The 13,289-nt window shown below is 45.1% G+C and overlaps 1 protein-coding gene across 3 annotated transcripts in view; it reads left to right on the top strand.

Moving 5' to 3' along the window:
• Nucleotides 1-13,289, top strand: part of TP63 (tumor protein p63) — a 104,425-nt gene that overhangs the window by 90,478 nt on the left and 658 nt on the right. For 2 of the 3 annotated variants that reach the window (XM_086468499.1, XM_086468501.1), the window contains 3 exons: nt 10,208-10,365; nt 11,271-11,415; nt 12,282-12,375. In XM_086468499.1, the coding sequence (XP_086324625.1) occupies nt 10,208-10,365; nt 11,271-11,415; nt 12,282-12,375 (397 nt within the window). Of the gene's footprint in view, nt 1-3,835; nt 3,951-10,207; nt 10,366-11,270; nt 11,416-12,281; nt 12,376-13,289 lie in introns of those variants that run through there. The other variant, XM_086468500.1, reaches the window with a different exon arrangement.

Here is a 13,289-nt window from a genome sequence, read left to right as displayed (position 1 = left end):
GCTATAAAATGGGAAGCTGAAAGTTGGGAGTGAGGATAAAACATGTAATCATTCCTTTGTGACCAGCGGACACTTCAAAGAAAGACTCTACATGTGCACTTTTAAAGTGTTTTTAAAAACTGTACTTTCTCACTGGCTTTCCGTGTTGTGCATGAGAAACTTTCCATCTGGACAGACATAGTCCCTATCTGAACTCAGCTGGCAGGGCTGTGCCAGGATTACTTTGGGTGGTGTAAGTGCCAGGAAGATGGGGAGAAGGAGGACCAAATAAGTGTCTGGTTTCCATTTTCCCCTCTGTTCCCAAAGCTTTGCAGTTACAGAGACTGGGTCAGAGAATGTCTTCCCAGACAGACTGTAAGCAGTGTCATTCGTGGGCATTGCTTCACCTGCTGTATCGGGTGACAGAAAATAGTCACCCAGGCTGTAGGTAGCCGCCAGCGGTAGTGCTTAGGATCTCACGCGTTCCTGCTGGTAAGCTCACGCGTCAAGAGGCTGCGGGTATAACTCATTCCTCTGCAGAGGTTAGCACTAGGCCAAGGCACCACATAAGTCCCACTTGAGCCTGCAGGGATTTATTTCGGTGCCTTGGCCTTGTCTCAGGACTTCTGCAATACCACGGCTTTCTGCCAGATCTCTGCATGTGTTCACATTTTGACCAGTGTGTTTTTTAGTGTCAGCTGGAGTCTTGTGGAGGTGTGAAAAAAGCCTTGTGCCAAAATGGCTGGAGCATCTGGGCTCTGGACTCTCTTTTGAGGCACTTAAAATTCTCATTATTATTATTTATTTGTAGCAGTCATCTGCACTGTTTGTATATACTATAGCTTCTATTTACTAGCTCCAAGGCATCACGGCCTTTGTGCACTCAGCTGGGTGTCTTCAAAGCTCCACCTGAACTACAGCCATTTCAGTTGAGAAATGGTTTTGTAAGCAGAAATGGACGGCAGCAGATGACAGCTTTCACTTGATGCTGACAGTTGCTTTGCCATAACTACTGTTTTCATTCTTCCTATATCAATAGGATGGGTTCCTGGCAACTGAGGTTGGTATTTGTGTTACCTTTGAGACCAGCATGTGTAAGTCCAGCCATTTAATTTAATGAAACTTCTTTCGGCATGTCTCCTGGCACTTGCCAGTTATATACTCATTTTTCTCAGCTGCTGAGTGTGCTCAGATACTGGGAAGAAACATTAAGAGCTATTAAGGATGCCAGGAATGGGGAGAAAAATAACTTTCAGTGTTTGTCCAGAGCTGCTGCAGTTGTCTCTGCCGACAGCCTGCCACCAAGCAGGGCCCTCTGTGCTGAAACGCATGTTCAGGCAATATCTTCTTAGGTGCAGTTGGGTTCTGGTGCTTTTTCCTCAATAATCCAGGATATGGTTTAATTTCTGAAGGAATGTGTTCAGGGCAAAGGGGCATTTAGGCTGAAAAGACTCACAGACGAAATTGCACCCCAAAAACGTATCATAAACGAGCTTCAGGTCTTGATGGAAGAATGGGGAGAGGACACATTGTAGGAACTGGTTTGGGTAAAAGCAACCTTGCAGGTTGCTGGCAGATGTCCTGCCACTGCTTCCTTGTCAGGCTGGTCAAACTCAGCAGTGCAGTGACTATTTTGTGAGTCTGTTTTGGCTTTAGAAGAAAGTGCCTTTCAATTTATAAGTAGGGATGTGCTTTCAAAACTCAGTTCGCTTTCATTTAAAGTGTATGTTAAACTGGGAACTAGGAAAGTGCATATGCAGTGACCAAATTTAAATGTATAGGAAGCTGTAGGGTCCTAGCAGGGCTCTGTGGGGCCAGGATGTTTGTGAATTGCCTTTGGCTCTTTCTTCTCAAAATGGAGCTGCATCCACATGTGCTCCACAGTCAACCCTTGATGGAGGAATTGCCTGATTTTTCAGTTTACTTTTCTGAGCAATAGTTAACACAGAAAAGCTATTTAGGTGTGTGGGAAGAAGTTACCCATTCATTCCTACAACATGGAAAGCTTCATCTTTTTTGAAGAGTAGGAAAAGCAAGGATGAGATTATCATTTATATATTTTAAATGTATAAATCTGTCATTTTGGAAAACAACAGTATAATTGCTCTTGTGCACATACAGACTAGTATTGCATTTGGCAGGCCAGCAGATGCAAATGTCTTACTGTTCCAGAATAAAAAGGACAAATCTGGTGACAATCAGAAAGTTTTGTGTCCCACAAGATGATTAAAATACTGCAATGCTCCACGTTGTGCCAGACCACAATCTTTCTCTGTCTCATCTCCTCTCTCTGTTTGCTCCTTTGTGCATGGTTTTCTCTTATATACTGTTATGCCAAATACCTTCATGATCATAGGTGGCAAGTATTCAGGGTTTTTCTGTAGTTTCTAGTCTTTGTTTTTCACTGCCAAATCCTGGGGCCCATATTTGAATAGCAGCACACACGTTTATTTAGAAGACTTCTTTTGCATGGTCTGACACCATTTGTTTAAAACATGGTTTTGCCAGAAGATCCCTGCTGCCAGAGATACCAGAGGTAGCTTGTGCTTTGTTGGGGAGGGAAGATTTCTTTGGTACTCTGCTGTGGAATATGTTTACCATCAATATTCCCAGGAAATGCAGCCTTTAAGGGTTTCACTGGAAAACAGTTTTTCATATTCCGCAAAATTTCCTGTGGTGGGTTTCACCCTGAGCACTGTTTTCATAACAGTACTTATTTCAATGGACCATAGCGTAGAATGATAGAATATCTCAAGCTGGAATGGACCCATAAGGATCAACTCCAGCTCCCATGACTGAAGTGTTTCACAGTCTTCCAACGGCTACCAAGAAGAGGGCTTTTATGTCCCAGTGGGATCTTATATCCCAGCAAACGTTTCTCTCATATCAGCAGGGCTGCAGCTACCAGCCCACTGGCTGCCTTTAAAACTAGTGAGCAGCACAGCTCATGATCCAAATGAGAATGAATTAACCTCGTGAGGTATGACAGAGCTGAGCTATCTAGTGCCTGGAGTGCTCCAGCTGAGATGGCAACTGCAAGGATCCTGGTGCTTGCTGTTGTGGGGAGGGGGCTGTGGGGGGAGGTATTCTTCATACCTCCACTTTATGTTATTCTCACTTTTGATGTGAAAGCTAATAGTGAATTTTTTGCATGGTTTGATTTGGCTTTGTAGCGCTGTGCTTGCATGTGTTATGAACTCCAGGCACTTGGACAGTGATCTCACTAGAGAGGAAAGTAAGCAAGAAAAAGTGTGGGATTAGGTATATGAAGACGTGCTGCGTTTGCTTTGCTGACTGAGGGTGCAGTGCCTTCTGTGTCAGCTGGCAGCCCCAGGGACCCATTTGCTTTAGTGCAGAAAGTCCCCTGGCTTTGAAAAGGGGAGTAGTTGAGAAGTAATCAATATGGCCCTTTCACGGTAGGCACTATCCTCTCTCCCTAGCACCAGCTTTTGTTTTTTAAGCAATTGAAGTTCGAAGTGGGCTCAATGGAAGATGCCTCTTCCCCCCCCCCCCCCCCCCCCCCCTTTGGCTGAGAGCTTTTTCTCTCTTGTGTTTGTTGCTGGGAACAGTATCAAGGCACCATTTGCACCCATGAGATTGGGACACAGAAGTCAGATTTCCCTATCAATTATTTCTTCTCTCTTCCTTGCCAACCACTCGCTTGTACCTGGGGCTTTCCAGCTTTCTAAATCTCCCTGTCACATACCCTCACTGTTGGTGCTAAGGCATCTGTTTTTCCCCTCCTTCAAAGCCCATACTGTGATCATGAAGGTGGAAAGTGACTGTTTCTCTCTTGGTGGTTGGCGAAGGGTCCTGTACATTCATCTTTTTCTTTTCTCTGGTTCCTTCTCTACAGTCTCCTTTCGGCCTGCTTCAGGAGTGAACTCACGGACTCAAGGAGAGACCCTCCCAAACAGACTGATGCCATCCTAAAACATTCCAGGCCCTCCAACCCATCAGTATATCCATAAACCGAGCTGGTGGGGTCACTTTGCCCAGCTGGCGGGACTAGGAACAGTGGGGCAAATATACAGCCTGATAGCAACAGAGTAAATAGTGAGAGTAATCTTCTGAAGGGACTCAAACTTTGCAAAAACAACAGACGCTTCTACAGACCTCTTAGCTGTAGCCTGTAGCATTGGGAGGTCAGGAACCACAATGTTGTCTGTCTTGGTGTAACGTTTTCTTCCTGTTTTTGTAATGTGTTGATACTCTTTCCTCTTATTTCTGTAAAACTCAGCAGGGTTTCTCTGAGCAGGTCTCAATTTTAAAATGCCTCTTGTCTTGTTTAAATTAAAAAATGTGTTCATGGGCTGGGGTAGATGGAGGGGGGATGTTTAAACAGTCTGTGATAGTCAATTTGGCCTGTTTTAATGCTGGTCATGCAGTAATAGTGCAGGTAGCTGAAGTATTTATACTGCTGGACAGAGGGAGGTAATAATTTTATGACTTGGCACTGGTAAGAAATCAATTTACTATTTTTTTTTTCTGTAGAAATGTCCACTAATTTGGCATCATGATCTGTTTCCCCTTATTTCTAATCTTAAACTGTCTGACCTAAAATACGTCAAAATTGTAGGGAAGACTGGGTGACTTTGACTTTGCACCAGCACCAGTTAATCCAGCTTTGCTGAATTTAGGAAGGTCCCTCCTGACTCTGTGGGCTCAATTCAAGTGGTGGGCTGAGCTGCACAAGTTGAATGTGAGGTTGAAGTCTTTCTTCCAATGACATACATGTGTGCCCAGTGTCCCTGTCCCTTTGCAGCTGAGTGTTCAAAACTGTTCGTTGCCCTACCTGTGAAAAGCGGTCAGAGCTTGCCCCTTTCCTTGCAGATGGTCAGCAGTTATTAGATACTGCCTTAAAGTTTTCATCAACCCTACTAGGTTTTACCCTGTCACTACAAACCTCATAGTTCTAAGAAAAGCTGTGCCAGCATATGTTGCAGTTGACTCAGCCAAATGGCTTCAGGCTATGGCCACCTTGTCCATTAATCCTGCAACCAGTGGATTTTGCTTATTGTGTCCATGAAGTGCATTTTGGATCGCTACTGGTGGGGCGCTGCGTGCCTGCAGTGCTGTCCATGCTGGATTTATTTGGGGCAGGTGTGTACCCAGCTCTGACACACTTGTGGTTAGACACAGCCTGAAGAGAAGGTGTCTCCCAAATGCAGTGCAGGCCTCCTGGCCACCCACAAAGGAAAAAAGCCTGATGCAGTGGGAGAAGACTCTTATCTCTGCACATCACATCATTTGCTTCCAGGCAGCAGAGCTGTGATCTCAGCAGGTGATAACTCGTACTAACATCTCCTTTGAGAGCCATATACCATCTCTGGATATCTCCCTCATTGACTTAGCAAGACTTGTTTTACCATAGCAGTGTGGGGGAGGGCTGATGGAGAAGAGCCCCAAAAATTGTATTAAGTATAAATAATAACTAATTAAACACTAGCAGTGACTATTTTGTACAATTTCAGCTCTACCATTGTTCCTTGTGTAAAGCTAACCAAATCAAGTGCCTCTTTACTTTGCCTGGAAACTCCAGGAAGTACTTCGAGATCACAAAGCAGATAACTATTGCTCTATGCCTTTTTATTTGGGAGAAGAAAGGCAATGCTATTCCTTTCCCTGTGAGAAGTGGGAATCTGGACTGCAAATGCAGCCTAGATGCAGGATTATGCTTGGCACTGTCAGTCTGTCCTTCCAATGAAGGTCTATTCCTGGATCTTGGTTTTGTCTGCTTGTGGATGGCAATATGGAAATACCGCAACAGGGACTGTTGTGCTACAGACACGAATTGTATCTAGAGCTCTGCTCCAGGGCCTGCCAACCAGCAAGTTTGAGGAGGCAGCCCACCAGAAGATACAAGGCATCCACAGCCCTCACTGGGACATTCCAGCTCATGCTCCAGTTCATCATCTGGTCTGACATCTAGGAAATCTCTTGTGCCATGATGGGCAATACAGCACCTGGGACATCCACCAAACAAGAACGTAAATTATTTGGATCCCACTGTCCCACTTTCCAATTTGTCCTCCTTATGTGTAAGAGGATGATGATTGTAAAACCGGTCATAATGGTTACTTGATTTGCTCTTCAGCTATAAGGTGGTTATCTTAAAAGGTGCTTTTAAAACTTTTTTTTTAATCAAATAACCTGGAGCTGGAAGCAATTGGAGTTGCTTTGTAGTCTGTTCTCTGCAGGTAAAAGAAGATAACTTTTCCCCAGCTGTGTTTTGATTGCTTCTTTACCGTCTCTAGGGCTTCAGAAAAGTAAGCCTTTTCCTTTCAAGGAATAACCACGTGGACTAATTGGACCTCATCAGTTGGTCAGGTCATATCAGCCTATGTTAACTAGTTGATGAATATCCACTCCCTGTATTATAGCTCCATTCCCTGAACAGCAGATTGCATCCACTGCCTGCCTTGTAAAATTTCCATACCCATACCTGAAATCTAAGGGGAGTCATTATCGTCACCCTTGTCCTTGTACTATAGTTGCTGTCTGCCTAGTGACCATTAGGGTTCCTCCTTTCCATGCTCCCAGTTAGCTACCAAGCCTACAAACTACTTGTGTCGTTGAAAAGATGCACTACAGCTTGCTTTAGAATAGCAGATGTTTGAAATGTGGAGAGCAAGAGTATCTCTCTGCTTTTTAGTGTCCTATTTCACAGGCCTTCAAAGTGGGTAACTGCAACTGACCATCATCTGTGACACGTCACTTGCGTGCCGTTACTAGTTACATCCCAGTGTTACGCAGCTCGGTGGGCAACACTACTTGAAAAAACATTGCCCGTGGGCGTGTTGACAATATGTGAACTTGGGATGTAATCCTTGCTGCACTTGCTGTGGCTATGGTAAGGAAAGGCAGGCCCAGAACTGGACAGCTTCAATTCCACTTGGGCCTCTCTGTCTCATGACTAGCTGCAGGTCTTCAGGGGTAACAAACTCTAGGCACAGGGGCTTGGGTGAAATCTTAAACTCTCTGAGCCTGAGCTGCCCTATTCTTGCACTTAATGAACCTTTGATGTCATTTTCATTGAGGCTGCTTGCACGATGGTGTGCTCATCTAATGTGAACGAGGACTCTGGGACTTATATACTGAATCAGGTAACTGGTCTATCCAAGCAGTTTCCTACCTCTGGTGAAGGGCTGATAGCCAGTGAGCTGGGAAAGTGCAGAATTATACAAGGTAGCCTGTGAACTGAACTGTGCTTTGTATGTGGGAGAAGGAGGAAGTTCCTTCCTGACCTCTTGAGATGATCAGTATATGCCTTGAAGCACAAGGCAATTGCCCTCATATGAGCTTGCATAACTGCAAATGTTATTGGCTAAATAATTACAAAGCCTCTTGAAGAGAGAAAAATCAGTTGCAGAATGTGACTCAGTGCCTTTCGTATCAGACTGTTCCAAGATGTATAATAGCCTCTTAATTGAAGTCCTTATACCTTGATATTAAAATGCATTTCATTGGCATTGATATCAAAGAAATGTTAATGCTCCTACTTCTAATGTTTCTTGGGACATAGTAAGTGTAATTTTAATGAAAATCACTGTGCATGACATTCTTATAATACCTGTTTAAAAAAAAAAAACTGAGAAAAAAGCAATATACTTTAAATGAATCCTCAAACACCATGTAGTCTGTGTGTTTAATACCAAAAACATTTTCTTGTGTTTCTGAGGCTGTTGCTATACTGATGTGTGACATTAATTTTCAATAAAATTTTGCATTGTATTTATCTTGGAACTTTTCTTTGGCTAGATGGCTTTCTCTAGACTTTTTACGTGTCTGCTCGCGTGATGGAATAGTTTAGTTGAAACAAGTACTGGTATGAAGAAAAATGCTTTTGTTTCCTGTTTTATTCACTTGAGCTTGATTGTCTTAATCTTGATTCTTATGAGTATGAATGAGATAAGAATGGAGTCCTTAAGCTATATGTTAAAGTGTGCATTTTTTTTCTATAGTGTAGGGTGCTTTGGGTTGGCTTGTGTTCATTTGCTGCTTTTTATTTTTTTATTTAATCCCCAAAATATTTTGTAGTCTCCTAACTAAGCTTTGCTGAGATCACAGTTGGTGGTGGAGAAGGCAAAGTTAGGCCCACTACTGACCTCCTTGGAGAATATTGTTTTGTAGCAACAGGCAGCCTTTGGGGGGGAAAAAAAAGTTTCTAGTAGTGAGCTGTCAGAATAAAATCTGTCCTGAGCTTAAATAATGCAACTAAATCTTTTTTGGGGAAATATTTGTTAATTCGATTTGGAATTTCACTGTGTACGTGGTGACCTCCTCACTTGCATATCATGCAGATTTTGCTCTAAGAGGTTACTCAGGTGTGTATTAATTTCAGTTGAAGCTTAGTTAGGATAGGTGCCTGAAACTGTTAAGTAGAAATACTCATTTTTGTCCTAAATCCAGAAGCCTCTTAGGTAAAGGGTGGTGTCAACCTGACTTGAATTTCATGGCTGGCCTCAACTTTTATAATTGGTGAATTGAAACCTCAGATCTGAATCATTCCCTTCACCCTGAAAAGTTGGTTCTAAATTTCATGGCTCAGTTTCACTTCCCCTTGGGAGTTGCTGCCATCGTTAATATTAATTTGTGAACCTTCTTGTGCTTTCCACTTCCTTGAGTCTATGAAGTTTGCTGGATCTTGTCCTGCATCTTCACTGCCAAAGGACAGTTCACACCCTTCTGTACCTCCTGTAATTGTGTAATTAGGTAACATTTCTTCAGGGCCTTAGATACTCTAGCCTGTTAGCATAGATGTTTTCTCCACCCAACACTGCAAGTCTTAAAAGTGCAGGAAGCTGGAGACAATGTAATTGCATGAAACTTGACCTTGAGTGCTGAAGGTTTTAATAAATTATCTAGGAATAAGCCTTTTCTTTTCTTTACACTTTACTTATTTGAAGTAATAATTACTCTCTTTGCATAGAAGGAAAGCCAGTTCCCAGGAATTGGTGTAACCAGTTATACCCAGAAGAACAAGTTTTCCAATGGGGAATAAGATGGGAATGTGCCCTTGTATATTCACCTCGAGGTCACTATGATATGGCCGAACGAGTGCCTGGCTCCGTGGCGAGCCGGATGACCTCAGCTCTGCTGGGCAAGCACGGCTTGTGAGGGTACATCGTGTTTGGGAAGCGGGCACGCTTCCCCAGCATCTTTGCCCAGTCTTGCAAATGCCCGTGTTGTCAGAGAGAGAAAAACCTGCTCTCTTGTGGCATGGCAGTGCTCTGCCAATTGTGCTGTTGGACCTGCTTTAATGATCATTTTCTGCATATCCCAAATAAGACCCCACTCCAGATGGGATGCCACAGCCGTAACTTGATCTGGGAACTGGGCTGCTGTTCAGAAGCAGTCTGGTCTTTGCAGTCTGGATCGCTTACGAGGCGGGATTGCAGCTGGGACCCTCGGGGCTGGGTTGGGGGGAGCTTGCCAGCAAGCCTCTCTGGCCTGGTTTGTGGATATGCTGGATGGAGTTCGGGGCTGTCTGGACTTGAGGGAGGCTAGTACTGCTGTCGAGTGGTGGCAGATATCTGATACTCTTTGCAAGCAGTCTGTAGGGTTTGGATACCAGGTTCTCCTTAACACTAGTGCAAGCTGCATGTTGGCACCCCAGGCAGCTCTGACCACCTCAGTAGCGGTCCCTAAAGTGCATGGAATCTGTCTTGAGCAAAGAGTCTCTGGCTGTTATGTATACACCTGAAAATAACCTGATTATATGAATAACTAGGCATTTTTGAGAAACCAAAGTGGTAAGTGTGATATGATCTGAAAATTGTTTCTGCAGTCAGGTTTTAGAGGCAGTTAGGATAGTTTGAGATGGCTTCCTCAGCTCATATTCTTACAAAAAAAGGTCTTTGACCACAAAGAGATCTTAACTTAAAAATACTCTTCTTGATTTTTAGCGGCTGTTTGCTAGCTTTGCATGTGTTATTTTCAACTGAAAAACTTACGTAGAAACTTTACCTTAAATAAAAAAATGTGAACCAAAAGTGAAGGTTTCCTGTGTTGCCATTTCACCGTTTGTTTTTTAAATGCCCAGAATATCTGGGAAACTTCTTATTTCCTGTTGACTCTCTCTCCAATGATCTTTGTGATGCTTCCATGATGTCAGTAATTTCACTAGCAGTAACTCACTACTGCCACAGAAAATGTAGTCCCTTGGATGTATGCTCTTAACAACCAACTGCTGTGATTCCTGTCCTAATATCTCCTTGGTTTGCAGGACCTCCATGCAGTCGCAGTCATCCTACGGCTCCAACTCTCCACCGCTCAGCAAAATGAACAGCATGAACAAGTTGCCCTCGGTCAGCCAGCTAATTAACCCCCAGCAGCGCAATGCCCTGACCCCAACAACCATCCCTGACGGCATGGGAACCAACAGTAAGAAACACTCACTTCTCCTGTTTCATGCATGCTCCCCACTAGCCTGAGCAAGGAGACTTGGTATTTCCAAGTGGCTAGTATTAGGCTGGGGAGCCTGGAGTCATTTGCTGGGAACCTGCAGAGCCAAATATTGCTCGCTGCTGTGCCACAGGGCAAGGCTTCAGCATCCTGCTCTGAGCCTCACAGGGGTGAACAAAGCTACTTCTTGCTGCAGATCTGGCTGGCTGTACTGTCATCTGTCTTCCAAGACTTGTTTCTTATTCCTTTCCCAGCAGAAGAGATGCAAACATCGGCAAACTTTTTTCCCTCTGTTCAGTTAAGACAATTATTAGTTTCAAAGGAAGTATCTGCATCTTGCAGCTCTGTAACCTGCTTCCTCCTGGCTTCTGAAGAGTACCCAGCAGCCCTGTAAATCCAGGATGACAGACATGGTTCTGGGGGCTGAGTTTTGTTGGTTGGCTGTCTTTATTTATTTATTTATTTATTTATTTCAAAAGCGCTGGACTCTTGCCCACACCTGTTGCTGATTCCCTTCGGGTGCTCTCAGTGTCTCTGAAAACAAAGATGTTTGGCTTCTGTATTGGGTTACTCTGCTGGCTCTGTCCTGCTCCTCTCCTGCGGCAGGGAAAGCCAAGACGAGTCTTGCTTAAGTTTCTACCGAGCCTGTTTGTAAGGGAAGGTGATGAAGCGGTGCTGCTGACAGTTGGTCTGGTGAGGGGAGAGCTCCTGAAGGACTATCTGTCATCCAGTCCTTGTGCAGTCATTGTAGCCCTGCCTGAAATTCCAGTGAGTGGATTTAAGGTTGCTTCGGCTGTGGGTGCTGTCCATTGGTGCCACGCTGGGGGTGAAGCAGGGGTCCGGGGGTGCCTGGATAACAATATACTCCTCCTTCTCTCCTCCAGTTCCCATGATGGGCACCCATATGGCCATGACCGGCGACATGAATGGCCTCAGCCCCACGCAGGCGCTGCCTCCTCCCCTCTCCATGCCTTCAACATCCCACTGCACCCCCCCTCCTCCGTACCCCACAGACTGCAGCATCGTCAGGTGAGCGGGAGCAGGCTGCCCAGCACACGTTTCCCACCTGCAGGGAGCAGAGGCCTTACGTCAGGAGCCTGAAGGCTCCTGCCAGGTGCCTTGCCCCATTCTCTTGGAGCACTGGATCCGAGTGGGTCTTGGCAGTCCTGGGGCTGGCATCCTCTGGGCACCACGCCTTAAACCTCTCCCTCTGAGCACCTGAGAGAAACAGGGACATTAGGACTGCAAGAAAGCTGAGGGATGCAGCATCTGTTGGACTGGTGGAGCTGAGAGTGCCAGGCAGTCTTGCAAATAGTTCTTTTTCCTTTTTTTTTCTTTTTTTTTCCCCTGTGGTCACTTGACAAGCCACAGCTGGGGTCAGAAGCCCCTCTGCCCTCCATGAGGTTGAACAGGTTGAAAGATGCTGCCCATAAAAGAGGAATCCTTTACACTTAGGGAGGAATGTGCTGATTTGAAGTACTTTGTGTGCATGATGTGTCTGAGGCCCAGACTCACTGCCTTGCTGAAGCCCTCTATCCATGCAGCAGGCTGCCATGGGCTTAGCCACCTTCTGAGTGAAGTGACCTGGCAGGAGGGTCCACGTGAGCCTTCCTGCCCCAAGATCCAGGCTGTGCAGCACCAGCTCTTGACTAAGGCAAGGTGCTGCCACAAGGGTTGTGTTTGCTAGGCACCGAGCTGAAGGAGTCCCTTGTTTGTTTGATGCAGCAGTGATGTTTCTTGCTGGCCTGGGATGTCTTGGAGAAGGTCAAGTCAAGGGTGAAAGCTTTGTTTCCTGTTGCTGCAGGTTGGCTGAGTGTTTGGTTTTTCTGTGGTTTGGGCTGTTGCAGCCAGGGTGATCCTTTTTTCTCTCTCCTTCCTTCCTTCCTCCTCTGCAGCTTCTTAGCGAGGTTGGGCTGCTCATCCTGTGTGGATTATTTCACGACCCAGGGGCTGACCACCATCTATCAGATTGAGCATTACTCCATGGATGTAAGTAACTCCTCACTGTTTCCTTTGTTTGCGCTCTTGGCCCTGCTTTAGGAACAGGTCAGAAATCCAAACTCAGGGGGTTTTATTTTTTATTTTTTAATATGATTAGTTAAGGCTGTTGCACACAGAGAAGACTTAGTGTGAGGTAAAGAGAGGCTGGACTCAGGGCCAGCGTTGTAACTGCCTTGCCTGGCACAGAGAAATAGCATCTCCTGCTCCTCACCACTGTGCATTTTAGCCCCCGAAATGGCCCCAGCCCACACACCTGTTAATTCTGCAAGGCTTGGTTTCAGTTTACACTGCTCTGAAACATTTCACTTGCCTGCAGACAAGTAGGCTGTCCAGAAGTGGTCTGCATTTTTCCCTCCCTGCTTCTGTTTTCTGGCCTTACCTTAACGATCTTCCCTTACCACTGGCATCTCAGCGCAGATGCTATTTTTTTTTTCTCTCGCATGGCTTTTGCTGCAGGGTTGCTGCTTCCCTCTCCTGTGCCATTGCTCTCCTCAGAGCTGGCTGTCCCCTTTTTTTGCCCTGAGCCTTTGCAAGGCTGTGGTGCTTTTGCTTCCTAGTGTGGCTGCCTTTCTTCTCTTGCTGCTCTAACTAGAAAAGCTGACACAAATTAACCAAAGCTGGTTGCTAATTTTTTCAGAAGCTGATATCACATTTCCCAGAGTTTAGGTAATGCTACCCTCAGGTGCTGCACCAGAGATGATGGGGCCTCAAAGTCCTGAGTTTTCTAAGGTTATGTGTCTGTTCTTAAATTTTGGTTATATTCAAGTAATTAAGGCAGTTCCTATAGAGTCACACATAGAGCTTTGAATATGGGAGCTCAGACTTGGATTCTAAAATCCTTTAGCAAGCTTTGAAATAAACACAGAAGTTTTCAAAGCTGCTGAACTTCTGCAGCCCGGCAT

This window comes from Leptosomus discolor, chromosome 7, assembly GCF_034619465.1.
Source record: "Leptosomus discolor isolate bLepDis1 chromosome 7, bLepDis1.hap2, whole genome shotgun sequence".
Taxonomy (NCBI): Eukaryota; Metazoa; Chordata; class Aves; order Leptosomiformes; family Leptosomidae; genus Leptosomus; species Leptosomus discolor.
The sequence above is the reverse complement of the archived record's forward strand: the minus strand, read 5'-3'. Positions and strand labels throughout refer to the sequence as shown.